The following is an 18817-nucleotide window of genomic DNA, read 5'->3' as shown; positions in this document are numbered from 1 at the left end:
CCCAACCCTCTCTCTTCCGGTCCATTTACCTGCTACAGGTGGGGCGATGCTGCTCAGCAACAGAACCAACAAGCTGTCCTCCCTGGGCTTTGTGACAGCGGTGACACAGTGAGTAGTTTTCAAACCACTCAGAGTTGGGATTCAGCTCAGCTGAGCCAGCCCCACAGGCCCGGCATACCCGGCATGCCTAGGGGGAGCAAGCAGGTGAAACAGGCACTGGTCAGAGAGCAGCCCAGAAGAGAGTGCAGGACTCTGCACAACACAGAAAAAGGAGGTTGTAGAAGGCAGAGTTAGGGGAGGACAGCCGACTTGGGGAACAGTCACCTTGCACTTCCAAGAGTGAGCAGGCAGTTCCTCCATTGGTGGTTTTAGGCAGAAAGTGTGGTATCCTTTGTCGCATGTCTCACAGACCAACATCTTAGAGTCATTCCCAGGTTTCCTACAGGAACATGGGGCACACAACAGGATCCCACCTCCCCTTATTTTCAACCCTAACGCCTGCTTCACCTGAGGGTTCTCTCCCGGCCCCCTTGTCTTACCTGCAGGCTTGGCACACTTTGCACTCAGGGCACTGCCAGCCAGCACGCTTGCGGGCAGTAAGAGCAGTGTCCAGGCAGGCCCCGTGATAGTGATGCCCGCAACTGGTACAGAAGAACAGATCACACAATTCCCCGGGCCCCTCACATACTGCACAGCGAGCCTCCTCTGGAGCGGGAAGACAGAGGATATGGGTCAGCTATCGGTTCCTTGCAGGACTCAGCAGAGCGCTCTCTCCATCAGGCATTCCGGAGACACAGAATGAACCAGGAACACCACCGTAAGGAAGACAGGCAAGAAGTCCCTGTGCTCACAGAGCCCCCCCTCTATTCTAGTGGGGCATACAGACGGTGCTCTGCAGAGCACAAAGCCCCGGGGACACACATGGCCCCCTCATGCGCCCTATGGCCAGAGGGCAGGGCTTCTTACCCAGATGTGCAGCCCCCTCACTGTGCTCTGGGCATAGCAGCTGCAGTGTTTTCATGGACAAGAAGGAACCGCTGGCAGTCGCACAGGGGAAGTGGTAAAGCCGTGGACACCCAGGTGAGCGGCAAGGGATGGAGGCTCCGAACCTGGCGCAGTGGGAGCAGCGCTGCCAGGTTGGAGACAGAGTGTCAGGGCCCCCCCCGCTCTCTCCAGAGCAACAGATCAGGCACCAGCTCCGCCACCATCTACCCACTGCCCTTCTCACCCTACCCTCTCACAAGCCCACTGGCCCTGCTCGCTCCGCCCTTTGCCTATGCAATCTCTTGGCCCCAGCCCCACCTGTGAGATCCCTGAGAAGATGGCCTTGTCCACACCACATAGTTCTGGGCCCTCCTGCCCCCATACGCCTGCCGACCATGAAGCACACCAATGGTGAGCCCAGCAGGACCCTTTATAATGGAAAGGGGTAAAAAGAAACGACAGAGTTAGCAAAAAGGTAATCACTGGCTCAGGACCAGCCAGCCCTTACCCCATTTACCACCCAAGTCAGCTACCCCACTTTCCCTCACTTACCTCCAGGTTCTCCTAGGTGGGCAGGTGTCAGGCCCTCAGGGAAACCGATCTGTGACAGGTCCTCACTAGGCAGCGCTGCCTCGTTGGGCCCTGGGTTCCCCCCAGGGGACACCACTGGACACTGGGGCCAGTCAAATGGCAACTCAAAGCGCCGTAGTTCCCGCTGCCCATGTAGACTGGGCTCCCCACAGTTACAGAGAGCACAACGCCGCGCTGGACCCCCACTGTGGACACACAAGCGTCAGCACCATGGCAGGCCCCTGCCCAAAGGTGACCCTAACAGCCCCGTGAATTGGCATGCCTGATTCCCAAATACTCATCTTCCTCAATCTTCCTCCTTAAAAGCTGAGACCCTCAAATCAAATCTTTGTGTGCCCTTATATCCTCATTTCCCCAAACTAGTTACCTGCAGTCCTGGGGAGGATCCTGAAGCCTAGGACCGCCAGAATTGGGCACAGAGACCTCCCCCACATGCGGGTTGGGAAGGTCTGGCTCAGTGGTGCCTGACTCCTCAGAGGCCGCAGGTCCATCAGCTGAATGAACAGACAGAAAAGCATAAGCATACATCCGGCCTCATCCTCTGTGTGATGTTAGTCCACCCATCAGACCCATGAGAGTAACCAAAACCCTTGGTGGATCATAGTAATGGCAATTTGCCTTTTGTTCCAAAGAACAAAGTCCTTCAATTACCCATCTATTACACAGACTTAGCTCCTGAAACCTAAGGTTGCCTGGGGAGGGCAGAAGGCTACCAGCAAATGCAGAATTTGCCCTACTCACCTGCCGGTTCTGAATCTTTATCCTCACCAGGCGGCTTCTGGCTGTCCATCCCTCTCTCCGACTGGGCAGGGCCCTCTCGGGGAGACCTGTCAGAGCCAAAAATAAAAGATCTACATGTCTAGTAAGTCTTCCCAACTAAACACTTTCCCCAGAATCCTAGAAGGAAAACAGCTATTGCTAACTGGACTTTACAGAAAGCCGAGAAAAGCCATACCTACAAATTCCTGTTCTAAGGACAAGGAAGGTCTTTCTCCCTAATCCTTATCCCACTGCCTTCCTTCCTTCCCGGATAAACTCATACCCTAGTCTCCCACTCTGGATTCTCAGGGGATCCACTCCCCTCTCCCCCTTCCTACCTCCTGCATAAGAATTCCCAGGGTAAGAGCATCCAACTAGAAGCACATCCAATCTATATCTAGTACCACCCTTTGCCTCATGTCTGAGTTCTTGGCTCCTGGTGGGCCCTATTCCCTGGAGTTTTTCCTCGGATCTCAAGTCAGCTACCATCCTAGAGGTATGTCAGTGCCAATCCAAGGGTAGCCATAACCCGAAAAGTCTTAGTCCAGTCAAAATCCCTCTCCCAGAGATAGAGTCTGAGGCTTTGTAATGGAGAATACATTCTGAAACTAAAGCCCAGCTAGGGATGGATCTCTCCCACTTCCACTGGTTTCAACCAGGAGATCCCAATCACAACAGAAGAAACTCCCCAATTTCCCCTGGACTGCCTATCCAAATCCAGCTCAGACCCCTGCTGTGACTGAGCTCAGGATCTCACCCAGCCTGAAGGCCTCAGGTCGTTGCCCTTAGCAACGCCAACTGCCCTTCCTCCTCAGAAGTCCCTAGTAGTTAACAGAAGTGGGCCTTAAGAGTTACTGAGCATGTGTAGCCAGGCCTGAGGCTAAGGCATGCTGGGAGTTGTAGTCTCAGGAAGCACACCGACACTTGGAGGAGTTCTAAACCAGGGAGGACACAGCAGAGCAGACTAGCTTCCTTCCTCTTCCGTCAAGCAGGGTTTCCACACACACTATGGGGGTGAGGGGTAACGGTCCCCTCTTCTACAATATGCCTGCCTATATCAATCCAAATTAACACACTAAAGTTATACCTAAGAAGGTTGAGACCCACTTTTTGGGCATATTTTCCTAAACTGCAGAGGGAACTAAGCACAGTACAAAAAAGAGAGAAGTGAAGAGTTACAGAGGTGAGGAAAAAAGACATCTTACAGAAGAAGGAAGAAAGGGATAGGTGCCTGTAGCTCTTAATGGGAAGAGTAACGGTTTAAGCAGAGAAAGAAAGCATAGTGTTCCAAAGGATGGGCGGGGGGAGTGCACAGGAAGGGGGAAATCCCTAAAATAACTCTAAATAAAAGTTTGAGAAATTTATCTCTCCCGTCTTTTCCACTCCTCTTATTTAACTAGAAGGATCACACAAACCTGAGTAAGGACAAGTGTCTCTTCCCAAACCAAACACCCCAGTGGTTTGTCACTGGGGTTGAGTGACGGGGACAGATGAGATGGGAAACCCTCACAGGTGGCCAGGATTGGTAAATCAATTTCCCAAGAACCACAATTATCAATCCTCTTTCCCGGAGCTCACACTCCATTTCCAGAAACTGGAAACACACCTTCTTTGACATATCACAGGAAAAGAAATTTTATTTTACCCCCCCCCCCCCACTATCAGAATCTACTAGATTGGGAAAGATACAATGTTACCTCCATTCCCAGGTCATCTCTTTCCCAAACCTGCCACACAACCACCCCTGAAAGGAAAGGAGGGTGGTCATCTGGCCAGCCCACAGAAAAGTTGCTCTGGAATTTCAAGGAGCCCTTAGAAGCCACTGTTGGGAAGCAGGGGTTGGAAGACAGGGCACCAGCCAGGCCCCTCTTGCTATTCAGTCCTTCAAGGCCTGACCACACCCAGAGACTTCAAAGTTGCCTAAATGTGTGCATCTTACTGTACCTTACCACTACATGCCCCAAAGATCCTCTACCAGCTCTGCTCTCAAAATTAAGGCCAAAGGAGTCACAAACAGTAAGAAATAAAAAGCAACAGTGATAATATAGGAGGTGGGAGGAGGACTGCCTCACACAAGGCCAGAGGGACAAATTCCTCTGCCCTCCCCCAAGCGCAGCCCTCTCAAGCTGGTAAGGCTGGCACTGCTCGGGGAGGTACAGAAACCACCTTAGTCCAACCTTGGAAGATAGAGTACCAATATCCTCCAAAGCCAGAGCCTCATTCATGGGGCCATGGAAGACAGACCAAGAAGCAAAGAGTAGAATGTCCTCCAAGCTGTACCAAAAAGAATCTAGAGGTCCCTCCAAGAAGCCTGGGCTCCATTTACCTACCCCAGCAGTCTAGCACCTGCACCCCAATGCTGAGTCTCAGGTCCCTGAATGGATCAAAACAAATAAAGACCACAGGTTCCCCTGTCCCATCCTTCACAGCCAGAAACCACCACATAACACACACACACACACACACACACACACCCTCCAAAGGTTTTTTCCCCTGGATCTAAATTGGGTTAATGCCTACCTAGCCTTCCTCTGGGGAACTAGAGATCCCAGACAAGCACAGATCTAGGGAGTAAAACTGTGCTGGCTTCCCTTAGTCCTGGGCCTAAGAGGCCCAAAACAGTAAGGAAGGAGAAATGGGTTCATCTCAACCCACTCTTCCCCCGCCTCCATCCCAGACTCATAGCTTTAACTCCATTTTCCCAGCCAAAGGGGAAATGGAGACTTGGGAGAGGTGAAAGGCTGAAACAGGCCCTTGAGTGAACAGCTCTTCTGTAGGACTCAGGACTTCCTGGTTCCCAGCCTGAGAATCAAACCACACCTCTCCCCACCCCCATTTTGGGCCAGCCCTCCAGGAAGAATCCAAATGGCAACACTGGCCCTGTGGACCCTCTGGACTGTCTTGGGTCATCCTGGGGTTAGCCACAGCTAACAAGGAGAGGTCCCTCCTAAGGAAGTTCTCTGGGGACAGACAACAGAAGGGACGCTCCTGAGGAGGCAGGGGCAGAGAGCATGGGTGAAAGCTAGCCTCATTCCATCACCTCTACAGTACCTCTCACCTCAGGGTTATCACCCAGAAGTCTTTCAAGAGCAAAATCCCTATTTTCTCCTTTCCAAGACCAGGCTGGAAGGGATCTAGCATATGTATGTTAGAGGCAGTGGAGTGAGGGGAGCAAAACACACCAGGCAAATCCCTGCTGGGCAGCATGACAGCTGTGAGAGGGGCTGTCCCAGCCCAGGGCCCGGAGGCATGAGGCTCATGCTGCACCCTTCATACACTCACATACACACCCCTTCTCCCCAACACCTCCTGCCAGGGTTGGAAACACAGCCTTCAGCAGAAACAGCTCTGATCAGGTCATTTCTCCTCCAAAGAGGGACAAGCCACCCTATTCTGCAGGCTTGGGACAGGATCAGAGGACCAGTTCACATTCCCTGATTGAAAAGGGTTGGAGAGATCTGGGAGGGGCCTGTGGGACTGGCCAGGGACTTACGGGCAACAGCTCTCTACACCAGGCCCAGAGAAAGCGGGAGACAAAAGCCATTTTTTGCAGCCCACATTCGCAGGGAGCAAATCTCAACGGCCTCCTCTATAATCCCCTAGAGATTATGTCCATCCCCAGAGGAGGGGAGGCAAAGCAGGCTAAGACAGTACTAGGCCTCGCTGGGGTCACTTTGCCAGGCAGGGGCAGTTTAAAGTTGAACAGCAAGGCCAGAGCTGACCCCAGCCCCGCCTCCTTCTTGCCCCAGCCACCCCCTTCCTCACACTAGTCAATTTCCACACACTCTCCCCTCTGCAGAGTGAAATAAGGCCTGGTGAAAGATCTAGGGTTCCTGGAGTCTCTCAGACCCTGCTTCTGGGTGCCCGGATGGGCAAGAACCACCTTAAAGTCCAACCTGGCAGTAAGTCTAACCTGGCAGTGGCACTCTATCCTCCCTCTTAAAGTTGTTCTGTTCCCAAGGCCCACAAGGAACCCTGAGGGAGAAGCAGCCAACTGGGATTGGTGCTGGCATCAGGGCCTGGGTCCTAGTTTAGCAGAGCTTCCCCCCAACACAAAAATAAACAGGCAGAAAGGCGATCTGGCCAGGTTCCCAAACTCCCGTGGTTCCCTGAACCCCCAGTCTTTAAAGAGGCACACCCCAGACACCAGGCCTCAGTTCTGCCTCAGTTCTGCCCCAGCGACTGGCTCAGGTTCCCTTGACAGACCTTGCCAAAGGAACCCTCCTCAGCTCTGGCACCCCTTTCTCCAACCTAAAGGCCAGCTCAGGCCAAGACAGTCCATCTGGCTATGCCCCCAGTCCAACCCTTTCTGGGCCCTGGCCGGGCAGACTTCACTCACCTCTTCACAGGGCGATCCAGAAATCTTCATCCGAGAACATGGCCAGAGCCCGGGCCGCTCCCCGACCTCCAACCGCCAGAGCGATCACAGCCGCCCCCCGCACGGGGGGGCTTAGGGGGGCCAAGAACGGTAAATCCAGGTCGGAGTGGCCACCCTCCTCCCCCGCCCAAAAAAGCAAGACGCCAAAGAGGGGTTCTCTGCCTCGGGTTCCAGCAGTTTAGGTTTCCATGGACAGCCCCAGGGCGGCGAATCCCGAGCGGACACAAAGAGAGCACCGGTGGCTTTGATCTTGGGCGAGAAGGCTCCGCATCCGCGTCGCCGGGCGGCCTCTCAGTCCTAGGGCCGGGCCAGCGCCCCGGCCGCCCGCGCCGGGCTCGGGCGGAACGTCGAGGCTCTCCAGATGGAACGTCGAGGCGCCTCCCCAGCAGCCCGGAAGGAATGCCGCGCCGCCCCGCGCCGGGCCCGGATGGAACGTGAGACCCTCGCTGGAGCGCCGAGTCCCTCTCCCCGCCCGGGCCGGCGCCCCGGGGCCGCGCGAGCTACGGCGACGCGGAGCCGGCGGGGCCGCGGGACTGAACCTGACACACACCCAACGCCGGGCTCCTCGACCCCGAGCGTTCGCCCTCTGAGGCTTCGAGCCCCCCACCTTCTGCTCCCCCCCGGGGAAGGGAGGAGGGTAGGTGGGCGAGGAAGAGGAAGGGGCGGGCGGTGCGAGCCCTCTGCCCGCTCCCCTCCGGCCGCTCCAGGCCCTGCGCTCGCCTCCCTTCCCCTCTGGCCTCGGGAGCTGCCCCGCCCCCGGCCTGGCCGGCTCTGATCGGCGGCACCCCCTCGACCCCCGGCTGGCTGTGATCGCGGGGGGCCTAGAGGTGCATGGCCCAACCCCGGCTCCCGGCACCCGGGGGTCAGGAAACTGAGCGGAAAGTGGGGAACGAGGCAGCCATTTGCAACCGGAGAGGAAAGTAGTGCAGCGCGGCGCCGCTCCGCCTCCCCCCCCTCCGCCTCCTGTTCGGCCGGTAGGGTGGTTCCTGCGAAGGGGCTATTTCCTGGCCCAAGATCTCGGCAGCGGTCGTGGAGATTCAGGAAGCCTCCGGCGCGAGATCCGGGGGGGCCTTTTGCCTGGGGAACCCCACTCGAGAAGCGGAGAAAGGAGAAGACGCGGCCCTATTTTGTGTTGGAGCGGAGCGGCGGAGGGATACGGCCCTCTCGGAGGAAAGGTTGTGACTCTGCAGTTCTACGCACACGCTGTGGGATCCCTCCGCCTCGGGTTAACCCCGACTGCGCCGGGCCGGCCACCGTGCAGACACGTGGGAAAGAAGCCCCCCTCCTCTGCACCCCGGCCCTGGACCTGCCTCCTTCACTGCCCGGCTGGTGAAACTAGGACTCCGGACACTTTCTAGTTCCGTTCCCTTGCAGTTCTCGGTCCCTGAAAGCACCTGCCCCCTTGCCTTGGCCTGGGGCAATCTTTCGCGGGAGGGGGATGGAAGAAGAGCCAGGAGATTGGCCGCTGCTCTGCATCCTGGGAACTGGAGTCCGCAAATGGAGAAAGTGAGGCACGGCGCCTGGCGCTGCAATGGGTGGGTTCTTGCCACGTCCGGGGGCCCGAAGGAAAGCGGGACAAGTCCCTGTTCGTTCTTTTTACCTTTCAGACCCCCTCGTGAGGAAAGAAGAGCCAGTGCCCCCAGAATCACTACACACACCTCCCCCATCAAAACATAAATGTGGAGTTTCCTTCCTTTCCTGGGTGCTCCCATTCCCAACCCCAGTCTTTCTCTCGGGACCTTCAGGCCCTGTGTCCCCTTTTTTAGTAAACAGAGGGGATGTACCTTGCAGCCTTGGAGCCTTGCTGCTACCTGGCCAGAGTGCTATTACTCTAGACAAGATCCCAAAACACTACTTGCACGCATTTCCCCCCCCCCACACACACACCCCCATATGTCTGGGTGAGAAGGGATTGGAATGCCTTTTCTGCATTAGCTGTAACCACGGATGACCAGAAGGAGACAAATTAACTATATGCTAGATACTTTATATATTCTTAGTTATTTCTCACCCTTGTTATGAACTACGTGGAATTAAGTCTATGATGATGAGATTGAGGCTAAATAGGTAAAATTTCCCAGTGAACCACATCGGGTGACATCCATGATTCAAACCAATGGCCATGTTTTTCCTAAGATTGTATATATTTATATATCAGAAAAAAAATTTTTAAGGATGTGGAGAAAGAGGCAAATCATGTACAGGGCTGGTTTTGTGGGAAAGGGTTTACAGTGTTGTCCAGCAGAATTTTCTGCAATGATGGAAATGCAGTATAGCTACACTAATTTGGCTCAGCCACATGTAGCTGTTGAGCACTTTGAAATGTAGGTGGTGCAACTGAGGAACTTTTTGTTTAATTTTAATACTAAATTAAACTATGCGAATTGTAGCTTCCAAATTGGACAGTGCAGAAAACCTAAATCCCTACAGACCAGCCAGGTTCATAGGAGGGATCAGAACTAAGCATATCCTGTGCTAGCCACACAGTGGCATCATATAACCTGCTCTGACCATGCAGGTCTAGTTCAGCAAAAAAGTCCCAACAGTGACCCCACACATGTCCCAGCTATATTGAATAAATTAACGGAGATATTAGTTGGGAAATGGGAGCACCTGGCTGGCATAGTCGGTAGAGCACACGACCTATCTCGGGGTTATAAGTTCAAGTCCTACATTGGGTGTAGAGATTACTTAAAAATAAAATCTTTAGAGGTGACTGGGTGGCTCAGGCGTTAAGTATCTGCCTTGGGCTCAGGTCATGGTCCCGGGGTCCTGGGATGAAGCTTCGCATAGCATCCAGCTCCCTGCTCAGTGGGAAGCCTGCTTCTCCCTCTCCCACTCCTCCTGCTTGTGTTCCCTCTCTCACTGTGTCCCTCTCTGTCAACTAAATAAATAAAATCTTTAAAAAAAATAACATAAAATCTTTAGGGGCACCTGGGTGGCTCAGTCAATTGGGTGTCTGCCTTTGGCTCAAGTCGTGATCCCAGGGTTCTGGGATGGAGCCCTGCAGGGGGCTCCCTGCCCATTGGGGAGTCTGCTTCTCTCTCCCCCTGCCTCTCACCCTGCTTGTGCTCTGTCAAATAAATTTATTTTTTAAAAAAACTTTTAAAAAACTAAAATCTTTAAACAAACACTTTTTCTAAAAAGCTGGGAAATGTAAGGTCCCTCTCTATACCTGGAGGCAGGGAGGCTGACCTTCACCAAAAAGACCTCCAGTAACACTATAGCCACCGTTTTGTTGTGTTTTTTTTAAAGATTTTATTTATTTATTTGACAGAGAGAGATCACAAGTAGACGGAGAGGAAGGCAGAGAGAGAGAGAGAGGGAAGCAGGCTTCTCGCTGAGCAGAGAGCCCGATGCGGGACTCGATCCCAGGACCCTGAGATCATGACCTGAGCCGAAGGCAGCGGCTTAACCCACTGAGCCACCCAGGTGCCCCGTAGCCACCGTTTCTTAAGGGTTTATTATGTATGAGAGACTGTGCTAAGCATTTCATATATCATCTCACTCTAATTCTCTCAACCCTATGAAGGTGTAACTATACTTCATAAATGAGAAACTGAGGCTCAGCCAGGCTAAGTGACTCTCAGGGTCACACAGCTAAGTGGAAAAGCATTCCAACCTAGCCATTAACTACTATTCATTACTTTTATCAGGGCTTTGAGATTGCTTGACACACTTTTAGAAAACTTTAAACATTTTTAAGTCTATCCAGGACCTCATAGAAATGGCAGCAGGGCAATAGATAACCTATAATGAATATTCCAGGTCAGACGTGCAAAAGGACCTAATTTTAACATAAGGAAAGAGTGTGGTGACAACCTTATAGAGAATCCTAAACTACTGAGATTGCTCTTTGGAGAATGCTTCTTCCAGCAGCCCTTATTTTTTTAGATTCTAGATTAGAGATGCAAAAGCAGCTGGCAGAACTTCTGAAAACTAGCATGATAATCACCCCAACTGTAAGCCCAACTAGCCTAGAATTGGGCACTAGCAAGATCACAGCTAAGATTTTGCCCATTCTCCACAGCTAAGTGCATTAACAGAGTACCTCAGACTTCCCTCAGGTGGCAAGAGAAGTCTGTGTTCTCCCTGTGAAGGATGCCATTCCAGTAACCCTAATAAGTCCTTGGAGGAGGTATTGGGCCAGTTAGGCCCTATGTCTGGTGGGGGTGGGGGATAAGCAGAAAGGGTAGAGGCAGAGAGGACCAATTCTTCCTAGCTGAGATGTCCATCCTCCCACTGAGATGGCAGGTCAATAAGAAAGAGTAGAAGTAGGGGCGACTGGGCTCAGTTGAGCAATCGGCTCTTGATTTTGGCTCAGGTCATAATCTCAGGGTCGTGAGATTGAGCCCCTGGAATCTCCTTGAGAGTCTCTCTCTCTCTCCCTCTGCCCCTCCTTCCCCAGGCTCAGGCACATGCATGCTGGCTTGTATACACACACACTCTCTCTCTCTCAAATAAATAATCTTTAAAAAAAAATTAGAAGCAATATCCTTTGACAACTAAAAAGGTAGCATGATTCCAAAGGTGTGAAGGGTGTGAAAAGGTCACCCAAGGTATGAAAAGACCAAAGGACATTGATAGAAAGAATGGCTCTGGGGATATGGGAAGCAGAAGGATGGATATACACCAGGAGCATTATTTCTTACTTTACTCAACTCTTAGAAAGCTAAAATCTTCACCAACACTTCAGTCCCTGCCTCTACGCTCCTTTTCTATTACATCACTAGGATGAGGGGCTTCCTTCCTCCCCAAACCTTAGCCTCTCTCTGAGGGCCAGCCAATGCCAAGGCCCCAGGAGGGAAGCTAGGTCAGCATGTGGCAGCTGGCCACTAGAGGGTGGTGTTTCTGTAGTTAAGGGGATTCTAAGAGTCTGCAATCTTGGATGGGAGTGGCTGCCAACTGGTACCTGTAGAGCAGAACCCAGCAGAAAAGAAAGGTGAAAAAAGCTAAGTAGTAAGTCTTAGGGTAATGGTCCTCCCGAATGAGTGAGGAGTAAGGAATAGGAATGAAGTAGGAGGAAAGTGTTAGCCCTGACTCCCCACCAGAAGTCACAGTCCCCACTCCTTGGAAAAGGAGATATTGGCCCTGAGCTCTCCCCACATACAGAGAAGCCAACGACAAAAAGATTTCTCAGTTTATTTGCATATATACATGGTCACCCTAGGGAGCCTGCTCCACTTCAGGAATCCCCAGCTCCCTTCACCAGCCAACACCCAAAACCTGCACAGAAGAGTGGGTCCTAAATAAACAATGCTTAGGACTCACAGTGCAACCCCGCAGGTTGTAACAATTCATTTAGCAAAAACAGAGGACTAGAGGCCAGAGCCTATGAGACATCCTTGGCCCATTGTAAACATTGACAACCAGGCCACTGGAGCCTGGAAAAGTGTGCAAACATGAGGGTACCACACTGTGTGACCTCAGAGGACTGGGGACACAGCTGGCAACCATACCCGTGAAGTCCTAAGGGCCTACACCCATTGGAGCCTGGCAAGTGCCAGGGGCAGAATCAAGGCAGCAACCCAATGGTTGAGGGCTCACATGAGCTGGCAGCGGCGCTCTTGCCCATAGGAATTCTCCACCCGGGCAATCTCCTGGATGACTTTGGTGAAGATGCCTCGAGTCAGCTGCAAGGGACAGAGATTCAGGGCAAAAAAAAAAAAAATCAGTTCATTGCCAATACAACCCAGCTCTGAGGTGTATACCCCACTCCCTCATCATCCTCACCACCAAGCAGTGCCATAAGAAAAACACTGCTACCCTGATTTTGCCCATAATCTTCAGGCCAAGCACCTGGTTCTCTCGAGCAGATGACTCCATAAACGTCGCACCCCAGGACTCTGCCAGCTTCTTCCCTTCAACTGCCTGGACCTCCCTAGAAGCAAATTTGGAACATGAAGATGGAAGATAGCAATGTCCCCAGGTTCTCTGCAAAATCATTATAGAATCTAGACTTCTGACCCCTCCGTCTTCTAAGGTCTGGGAGATGGGTTGGGGAAGGAGAAAAATAAAGGAGACCTCAGAAACCTAGGACTGAGACTGGAAATATGAAATTATAGCTTTTGCAATAGAGGGGGTATCTCATCTTAACCTTCGAGTTAGAAATGAAAAGAGGTGAAATGATTTGTTCAAGTCCGTGGCAGAGCCAGGACTACAGCCTGACTGATTGCTAGACCATCTCACTTTCCTTTGCCTTGAGCTATAGAGATCTCTGTACCTGTCTGGAGAGAGATCTGCCTTGTTCCCCACTAGCACCACCGGCAGCCTGTGAAGAAATAACAGTTACTAGTGGATCCCCTCCCACTCCCCATGGAACCCAACTTCCTTCACATCGTGGCTGGACAACTCCCCCAGAAGATCAGACAGGATCTGTCCTGGCCTCCTCCCTCACTTGGACCCTCCACTCTCTTCCATCCCCTCATGTCCATACTAGGTTTCTATCTCCCAGGGCCGCTTACCGAGTTTTGCCATGGCCTTCATGTAGCTTTTGGTACAGACTCTCAATGACTTGGAAGCTTTAAACACAAGAAATGGAGCTATAAACTTATTCTGGGACAGCCCTCAGACCCTCCCAAGTCCCCCTCTCATAACCTTGGTCACTTACCTATGCAGAGAGGTGACAGAATACACAAGCACATAACCATGGACCCCAATGATGAATGAATAGGGCAGAATGCTGTACTCATCCTGACAAGAAACAGAAACATCAACACCTAGATACACAACACTCAGATAGCAAAGGTCGGTGGGTTGCATCCTGGGGACCCTCCCTGGGACGCTCCCTACTCCAGTCATTTCTATTCAACAAGTATTTACAGAGTAGCTCCAATGTGGACTGAACACTACCAGCTGCTAAAACACTTTTCTTTTAATACCACTTTACAGATGAGCCACAGAGGCAAGCAGACCTCATCTCCCAAGATTGAACTGCCGCATTTAAATTACCCTGCCCCAAACTGGTACCTGCCCTGCTGTGTCCACCAGGTGTAGGTGAAACTCATCTTTGCCAAGAGTCACTATCTTGCTGTAAGCTGAAAAGAAAAGAAAACTTGACTGTGAGGTGCCTTGTAGGGCTAGCAATGTGTGCCCCAATCCGTTCTTAAACCTAGAGGTGATATAGAGATGGACGAGGTCCAGGGAGCTCTCCAGGCAGCTGGAGAGACAATGTTAAGGTTCTTATTGTCTGGTCTACACCATCCTGGATGCAGTATCCTGCAAAATCCACACTCTAGCTCAACTAATAGAACAGGATTGCTGGAGAAGAGATTAGATTTAATGGCTAATTAAATCAGCCCCTTGGCACCAGGAAAATCCCAAATTATGGAATTGGGGCAACAAAGACCTCCCTGCCCCACCCCTAGGGGAGAAATCTACTCACTGTTCTCCACTGTAGGATCATAGCCTTCCAGGAACTCGCCCTCCACAAACTGATGTGCCAAAGATGTCTTCCCTGTGGGAAGCAGTGGTAGTTGTATCCAAATCATCCGTCCACATTTACATCCTCTGTCCTTTCGGGCTGTGGCCCAGGACTAAAGAGGACCCCAAATTAGCACCCTAGCCTGTGGGTGACATGCAATATTTTTCCTTAGCCTACCCTCACCCTCTTTTCGCCTTGGGTCTCTGCACCCTGGCCACCGGATGCATTCAGTAGCGCCGCAGGAAGCCTTTCCCGCTGCCTTTCCCCACCCACCCCTAGGAAGATCCGGGATTCCCCTAGGATCAGGTCTGCCCCGCACCCGGACACCTGAAACTTGCCATCCACACAGACCGCGCCTCCTCCATCAAAGCCTGACCCCATCCCCACCCCTTCCAGGGTAACACTGGGGGCCACTCTGGTGTTCCTGCAACCAAGCCCACATTAACCCTTACATGCTCCTACTTCCTGCAGCCCTCCACACACTACCACCACCCCAGGCTTTCCTCCTCCATCCTTTCAAATCCTCGTCCTACAACCCCGTTCTAACGATGCCACCATTCCTCTCCGGGTCGTGTTCCCGCGACAGCGCGCCTCCTCTGGCCACAAAGCCGCGGTGCGTTCGTGCTCTCCCCAAGGCGGAGACTCACCTACAGAGCGGTACCCGAGGATGACCACCTTCCTGTAGCGAACTAGCGGCATGGCAGTAACCGGCCCCGAGGGGCTTGCCGAACCGCGGGCTGAAAGAGCCCTAAGAAGAGGAGATCTGAGTGTAAGGCAGGCGCAGCAACCAGCACAGTAAAGTCGCTCACCCTGAAGCTGCCAGGGACAAGCTAGAGGGAAACCAAAACAAGCGCCGCGCCCGGAGCTGGCCACGTGATCACAACACAGCAAGACTAACGCGAGGGAGCCGGGCGCTGGGGGATCTACAGTGCCGCGCCGCTCGGGGCTCCGCCTCCCAGGCCGCTTGCCATTGGTTCATTAGAAAGGATAAGGGCGGGGCCGCCAGCGGGAGGGAAGGGTGGGCCTCACGTGGAGCCGGAGAACCAGGAGCTGCGCCTGCGCAGACTAGAGCCGGTTCATTCATAAAGAAACAGAAAGGAACCCGGGGTCCTAGAGGTGTTTGCGCATTTTCAACCTAGCAGAAGTGGCCGCTAAGAATCGAAAAATGGAAAAATACCCGTTGTGGCTCGGTTGGAATTTCTTCTCAGAAGATTCTAGGCTTCCCTTTTGCAAGGTCTCTGAGGTGCTTGGATAGGAGAAAAAAAGGGCCCCAAATTCCAATATATTACCTCTGCTTCCCCTAGACTTTGGCCCCAGATCTTTTATCGTCAATTTCCATAGTCTACCAGGATCTTCGGAAATGCGATTCTTATTCTTGAGAAAATTGTTAGGATTTGTGGTCAGGTCGTCTGAAGTTTTGTAGTCATCCTAATAATCAATGCATTCATTTATTCGACAAATATTTATTATGCATATACTATATGTTTCAGGCATTGTTCTAGCTTTGGGGATAGAGCGAAGAACATGACAGACGTCTCTCTGCTCACAATGCGTAAAGCCTAGTCTGAAGAAACAAACATATAAGCAAGGAAATATTAGATAGTATTAAGTGCTATAAAAGGTAGTATAATAAGAAATGGACACATTAGATTAGTAATACTTCCTCTCAAAGGAATCCCTATTTAAACTGAGGTCTGAAAGACAATAAGGAGCCAGCGATAACAAAATTCTGACGGAAGAAACCATTAGTGCTATGGGTGCTACGATGAAAATAAATTTGTTAAATTCCAGGAGAAGGGAGGGAGAGAGAGTGTGTGCATCAACCTAAAGCAGGTGAAATCTAAGAGGATGGCAAGGTCCCGGCCATGTAAAGAAGTTTGGGTACCCAGAAAGCAGATGATGATCTGAATATCTGAATTGTGTTTCAAAAAGATTTCCCTGGTTGAGGGAGGCCTGGGTGGCTCAGCCGGTTAAGCCGCTGCCTTCCGCTCGGATCATGATCCCAGAGTCCTGGGATCCAGTCCCACATCAGGCTTCTTGCTTAGCGGCGAGCCTGCTTCTGCCTCTGCCTGCCATTCTGCCTGCTTGTGCGCTCTCTCTCTCTCTCTGACAAATAATAAATAAAATCTAAAAAAAAAAAAAAGATTTCCCTGGTTTAAATAAATAAATAAATCTCTCTGTGAAGAAATGAGGCGAACAGGAGCAAGAGGGGAAGAAGATCAGTTGGGAGACTTACTTGTAGTCCAGGTGAGAATTAAAGCAGGCTTGACAAGAGTGGTAGAGATTAATTAAGTGGAGAATTCTGGATGCATTTTGAGGCTGAGGTCAATCTGACTTGCTAAAGGATTGGATATAGGAGGTGAGGGAGGGAAAAAGAAGAAAGAAAACATCTAGGTTTATGGACCTCTACTTGGTGCCAGGTGCATTTTATTGTTATCTCATTTAATATTCACAACAGCCCTAAAGTTGGTAATTGGTGTTATTTATCCATTCATTAACAAATATTTATCAAACAGCCATCATATCCCATGCACCTTTCTAGATGCTGGGAATAGAACAGCAAACAACACAGACAGGGTCATTTGCTCATAAGGAGCAAGTATTCTTTTGGACAAGACCAACAATCTACAAATAAACAATAAATAAGCTGCGATAGAAAAATAATAACTGCAGTGGGAGGGAAAACAAGGTGTTAATGGGCTAGGAAGTAATGGGGTGTAGTATTCCTCTTATTTTATATGATATCCTAGAAATCCTGAGGAGGTGACATTTGTACCTGAGGCTTGAATGATGGGTAGCTATTATCACCCTTATCTTACAGATGTGGAAACTGAGATTTGGCCATATAGATAGCACACAGAAGGTAGTTCTTCTGGAAGGGCCTGATGAAGTGTGTTTGCAGTAGTTAGATTGTACTGGAGGGGGGCGCCTGGGTGGCTCAGTGGGTTAAAGCTTCTGCCTTCAGCTCAGGTCATGATCCCAGGGTCCTGGGATCGAGAGCCGCAGCAGGCTCTCTGCTCAGCAAGGAACCTGCTTCCCTTCCTCTCTCTCTGCCTACTTGTGATCTCTGTCTGCCAAATAAATAAATAAAGTCTTTAAAAAAAGTAATTAAAAAAAAGATTGTACTGGAGGACACACTTTGTGGAACTATCTAATGCTTTAGGAAGTCCAGATCTACAAGAGTTGTTTCTAAGAGCCACTTACTCTGGCCTTAGAAAGGGACCTAAATAGTTTCTTGACTGTGTAAAGGAAGTTCCTTGCAGACCAGCAATTTTATGTTGAATTATTTGGCCTGAGTGGAGGTTGGTGGAGATTCCAGATTGGGTCTTAAAGGCACTGCAGGGTAGAACAAAGAACTAGATTCAGTGAAATTCAGTAAAAATTTGTTCACCTCCTATTTTGTACCAGATAGTCTCACCATGTGTGATACAGCGTGCATATAAAGATAAGTGAGATGCCTTTTATGCTGTTTGTCTTTCTAGATTAACTCTCTATTCTTGAGGCACCTGGGTGGCTCAGGTATTAAGCGTCTGCCTGAGGCTCAGGTCATGATCCCAGAGTCTTGGGATCGGGCCCTGCAACGGGCTCCCTGCTTGGTGGGAAGCCTGCTTCTCCCTCCCCCTTGCTTGTGTTCCCTCCTGGCTGTTTCTCTCTGTCAAATAAATAAAATCTTTTTTTAAAAAAAGTCTCTATTCTTTCTCACCCAGATTTGTTTCCAGGAGACACACCTTGCCCCCTGGATCTCAGCAGAATTCAGCCTAAGGGAAGCCCTCACAGAAGGTCATATGGAGTGGGGAGAGTATCTGTGACCCCCACTGAAGGTCCTAGAACCTCTCAAGTCACTCCCTCTACACACACACCCCCAACGCATACACTTCTCTTGTGCTGTTTCTAGTTGCTTCCTCCCCTTCAGGCTGCTTTGGTAACAGCTTCTCTGATACTCACCCTAACAATACTACTGTACCCCTGTGGTTTCCCTATACCTTTGTAAATAATCTCTTTATTAAATCATTCTCAAATTCTCTTGTTTTCAATCAGGAGGAAAACAAAAGGCCTAAAACAAAGGGTTTTCTCCTCTTGTGTCTTCTTCTTTTTATACAAGAGGAGAAGATCTCACAGCAGATTTTCACCTCCATCTCCTTAAACCAAACTATTAAATGGCTATCTCTAGCTGCAAGGGAGCCTGGTAATTTTAGCATTTTCTTTTCTACCCTCTATAGTAAAGGAAGGCAAAAGAGAGGTGATTAGGAATAAATGTTCAGTGAGCCAAATCTATAAGACCTGCACACCTCAGGAACAAGATATTTGTTTATTAAATATCAATCCCCTTAAAGATCAATGCATAAATGGTTACTTTGTAGAGACCATAGGTATACAAAGATCACCAATACAGGATCAACTCAAGAAAGTAAACCACTTTTTTTTTTTTTGTCAGAGAGAGAGAGAGAGTACATATGCACACAAGTAGGGGAAAGAGGCAGGCAGAGGGATAAGCAGGCTCCCCACCAAGCCTGACGTGGGACTCGATCCCAGAACTCTGGGATCATGACCTAAGCCAGAGGCAGATGCTCAACCGACTGAGCCCAGCATCCCGAAGGTAAACTAACCTAATGGCAGGTAAATGGGCTTGGAATAAAATTTCTAGTGACAACGTCATATACCTTGCTATGTCTCAAACAACT

At 50.7% G+C, this 18817-nt stretch overlaps 2 protein-coding genes across 4 annotated transcripts in view; both read right to left on the bottom strand.

Annotated features, from left to right (window-relative positions):
• The window catches only part of KMT2D (lysine methyltransferase 2D), a 39890-nt gene extending 32067 nt beyond the window's left edge, over positions 1-7823 (bottom strand). Inside the window, exons 1-9 of the mRNA XM_047741731.1 lie at positions 6674-7823; positions 2317-2402; positions 1943-2069; positions 1537-1760; positions 1303-1412; positions 967-1129; positions 540-705; positions 325-439; positions 30-187 (exon numbers count right to left, since the gene is read on the bottom strand). Of these exons, the coding sequence (XP_047597687.1) occupies positions 30-187; positions 325-439; positions 540-705; positions 967-1129; positions 1303-1412; positions 1537-1760; positions 1943-2069; positions 2317-2365 (1112 nt within the window). The 5' untranslated portion in view covers positions 2366-2402; positions 6674-7823. The remainder of the gene's footprint in view (positions 1-29; positions 188-324; positions 440-539; positions 706-966; positions 1130-1302; positions 1413-1536; positions 1761-1942; positions 2070-2316; positions 2403-6673) is intronic.
• A 4026-nt stretch (positions 7824-11849) lies between these two features.
• RHEBL1 (RHEB like 1) lies at positions 11850-15035 on the bottom strand. Of its 3 annotated transcripts, none has more exons than XM_047743525.1 (8): positions 14783-15035; positions 14097-14168; positions 13682-13749; positions 13323-13405; positions 13177-13233; positions 12936-12983; positions 12479-12593; positions 11850-12345 (listed from the first exon to the last, which is right to left on the bottom strand). In XM_047743525.1, exons 1-8 carry the CDS (start codon positions 14832-14834, stop codon positions 12256-12258), a joined length of 585 nt encoding a protein of 194 aa, XP_047599481.1. In that variant the 5' UTR covers positions 14835-15035; the 3' UTR covers positions 11850-12255. The 3 variants fall into 3 exon arrangements, with proteins under 3 accessions (XP_047599481.1, XP_047599484.1, XP_047599482.1); XM_047743528.1 differs by having other exon boundaries at positions 12512-12593; XM_047743526.1 differs by having other exon boundaries at positions 14097-14247; positions 14783-14906.
• Positions 15036-18817: the final 3782 nt, after the last annotated feature.

This window comes from Lutra lutra, chromosome 8, assembly GCF_902655055.1.
Source record: "Lutra lutra chromosome 8, mLutLut1.2, whole genome shotgun sequence".
In the NCBI taxonomy this organism is placed as follows: Eukaryota; Metazoa; Chordata; class Mammalia; order Carnivora; family Mustelidae; genus Lutra; species Lutra lutra.
This window is presented reverse-complemented; position numbering and strand designations above follow the sequence as displayed.

Excerpts from the sequence above, each read along its gene's own strand:
- RHEBL1 (XM_047743525.1), bottom strand. The coding sequence starts at position 14,834 with ATGCCGCTAGTTCGCTACAGGAAGGTGGTCATCCTCGGGTACCGCTCT. Across the intron at positions 14,169-14,782 it reads CCTCGGGTACCGCTCTGTAG|GGAAGACATCTTTGGCACAT; the intron begins GTGAGTCTCCGC and ends TGCTTCCCACAG. Across the intron at positions 12,346-12,478 it reads AGATTATGGGCAAAATCAGG|CTGACTCGAGGCATCTTCAC; the intron begins GTAGCAGTGTTT and ends TGTCCCTTGCAG.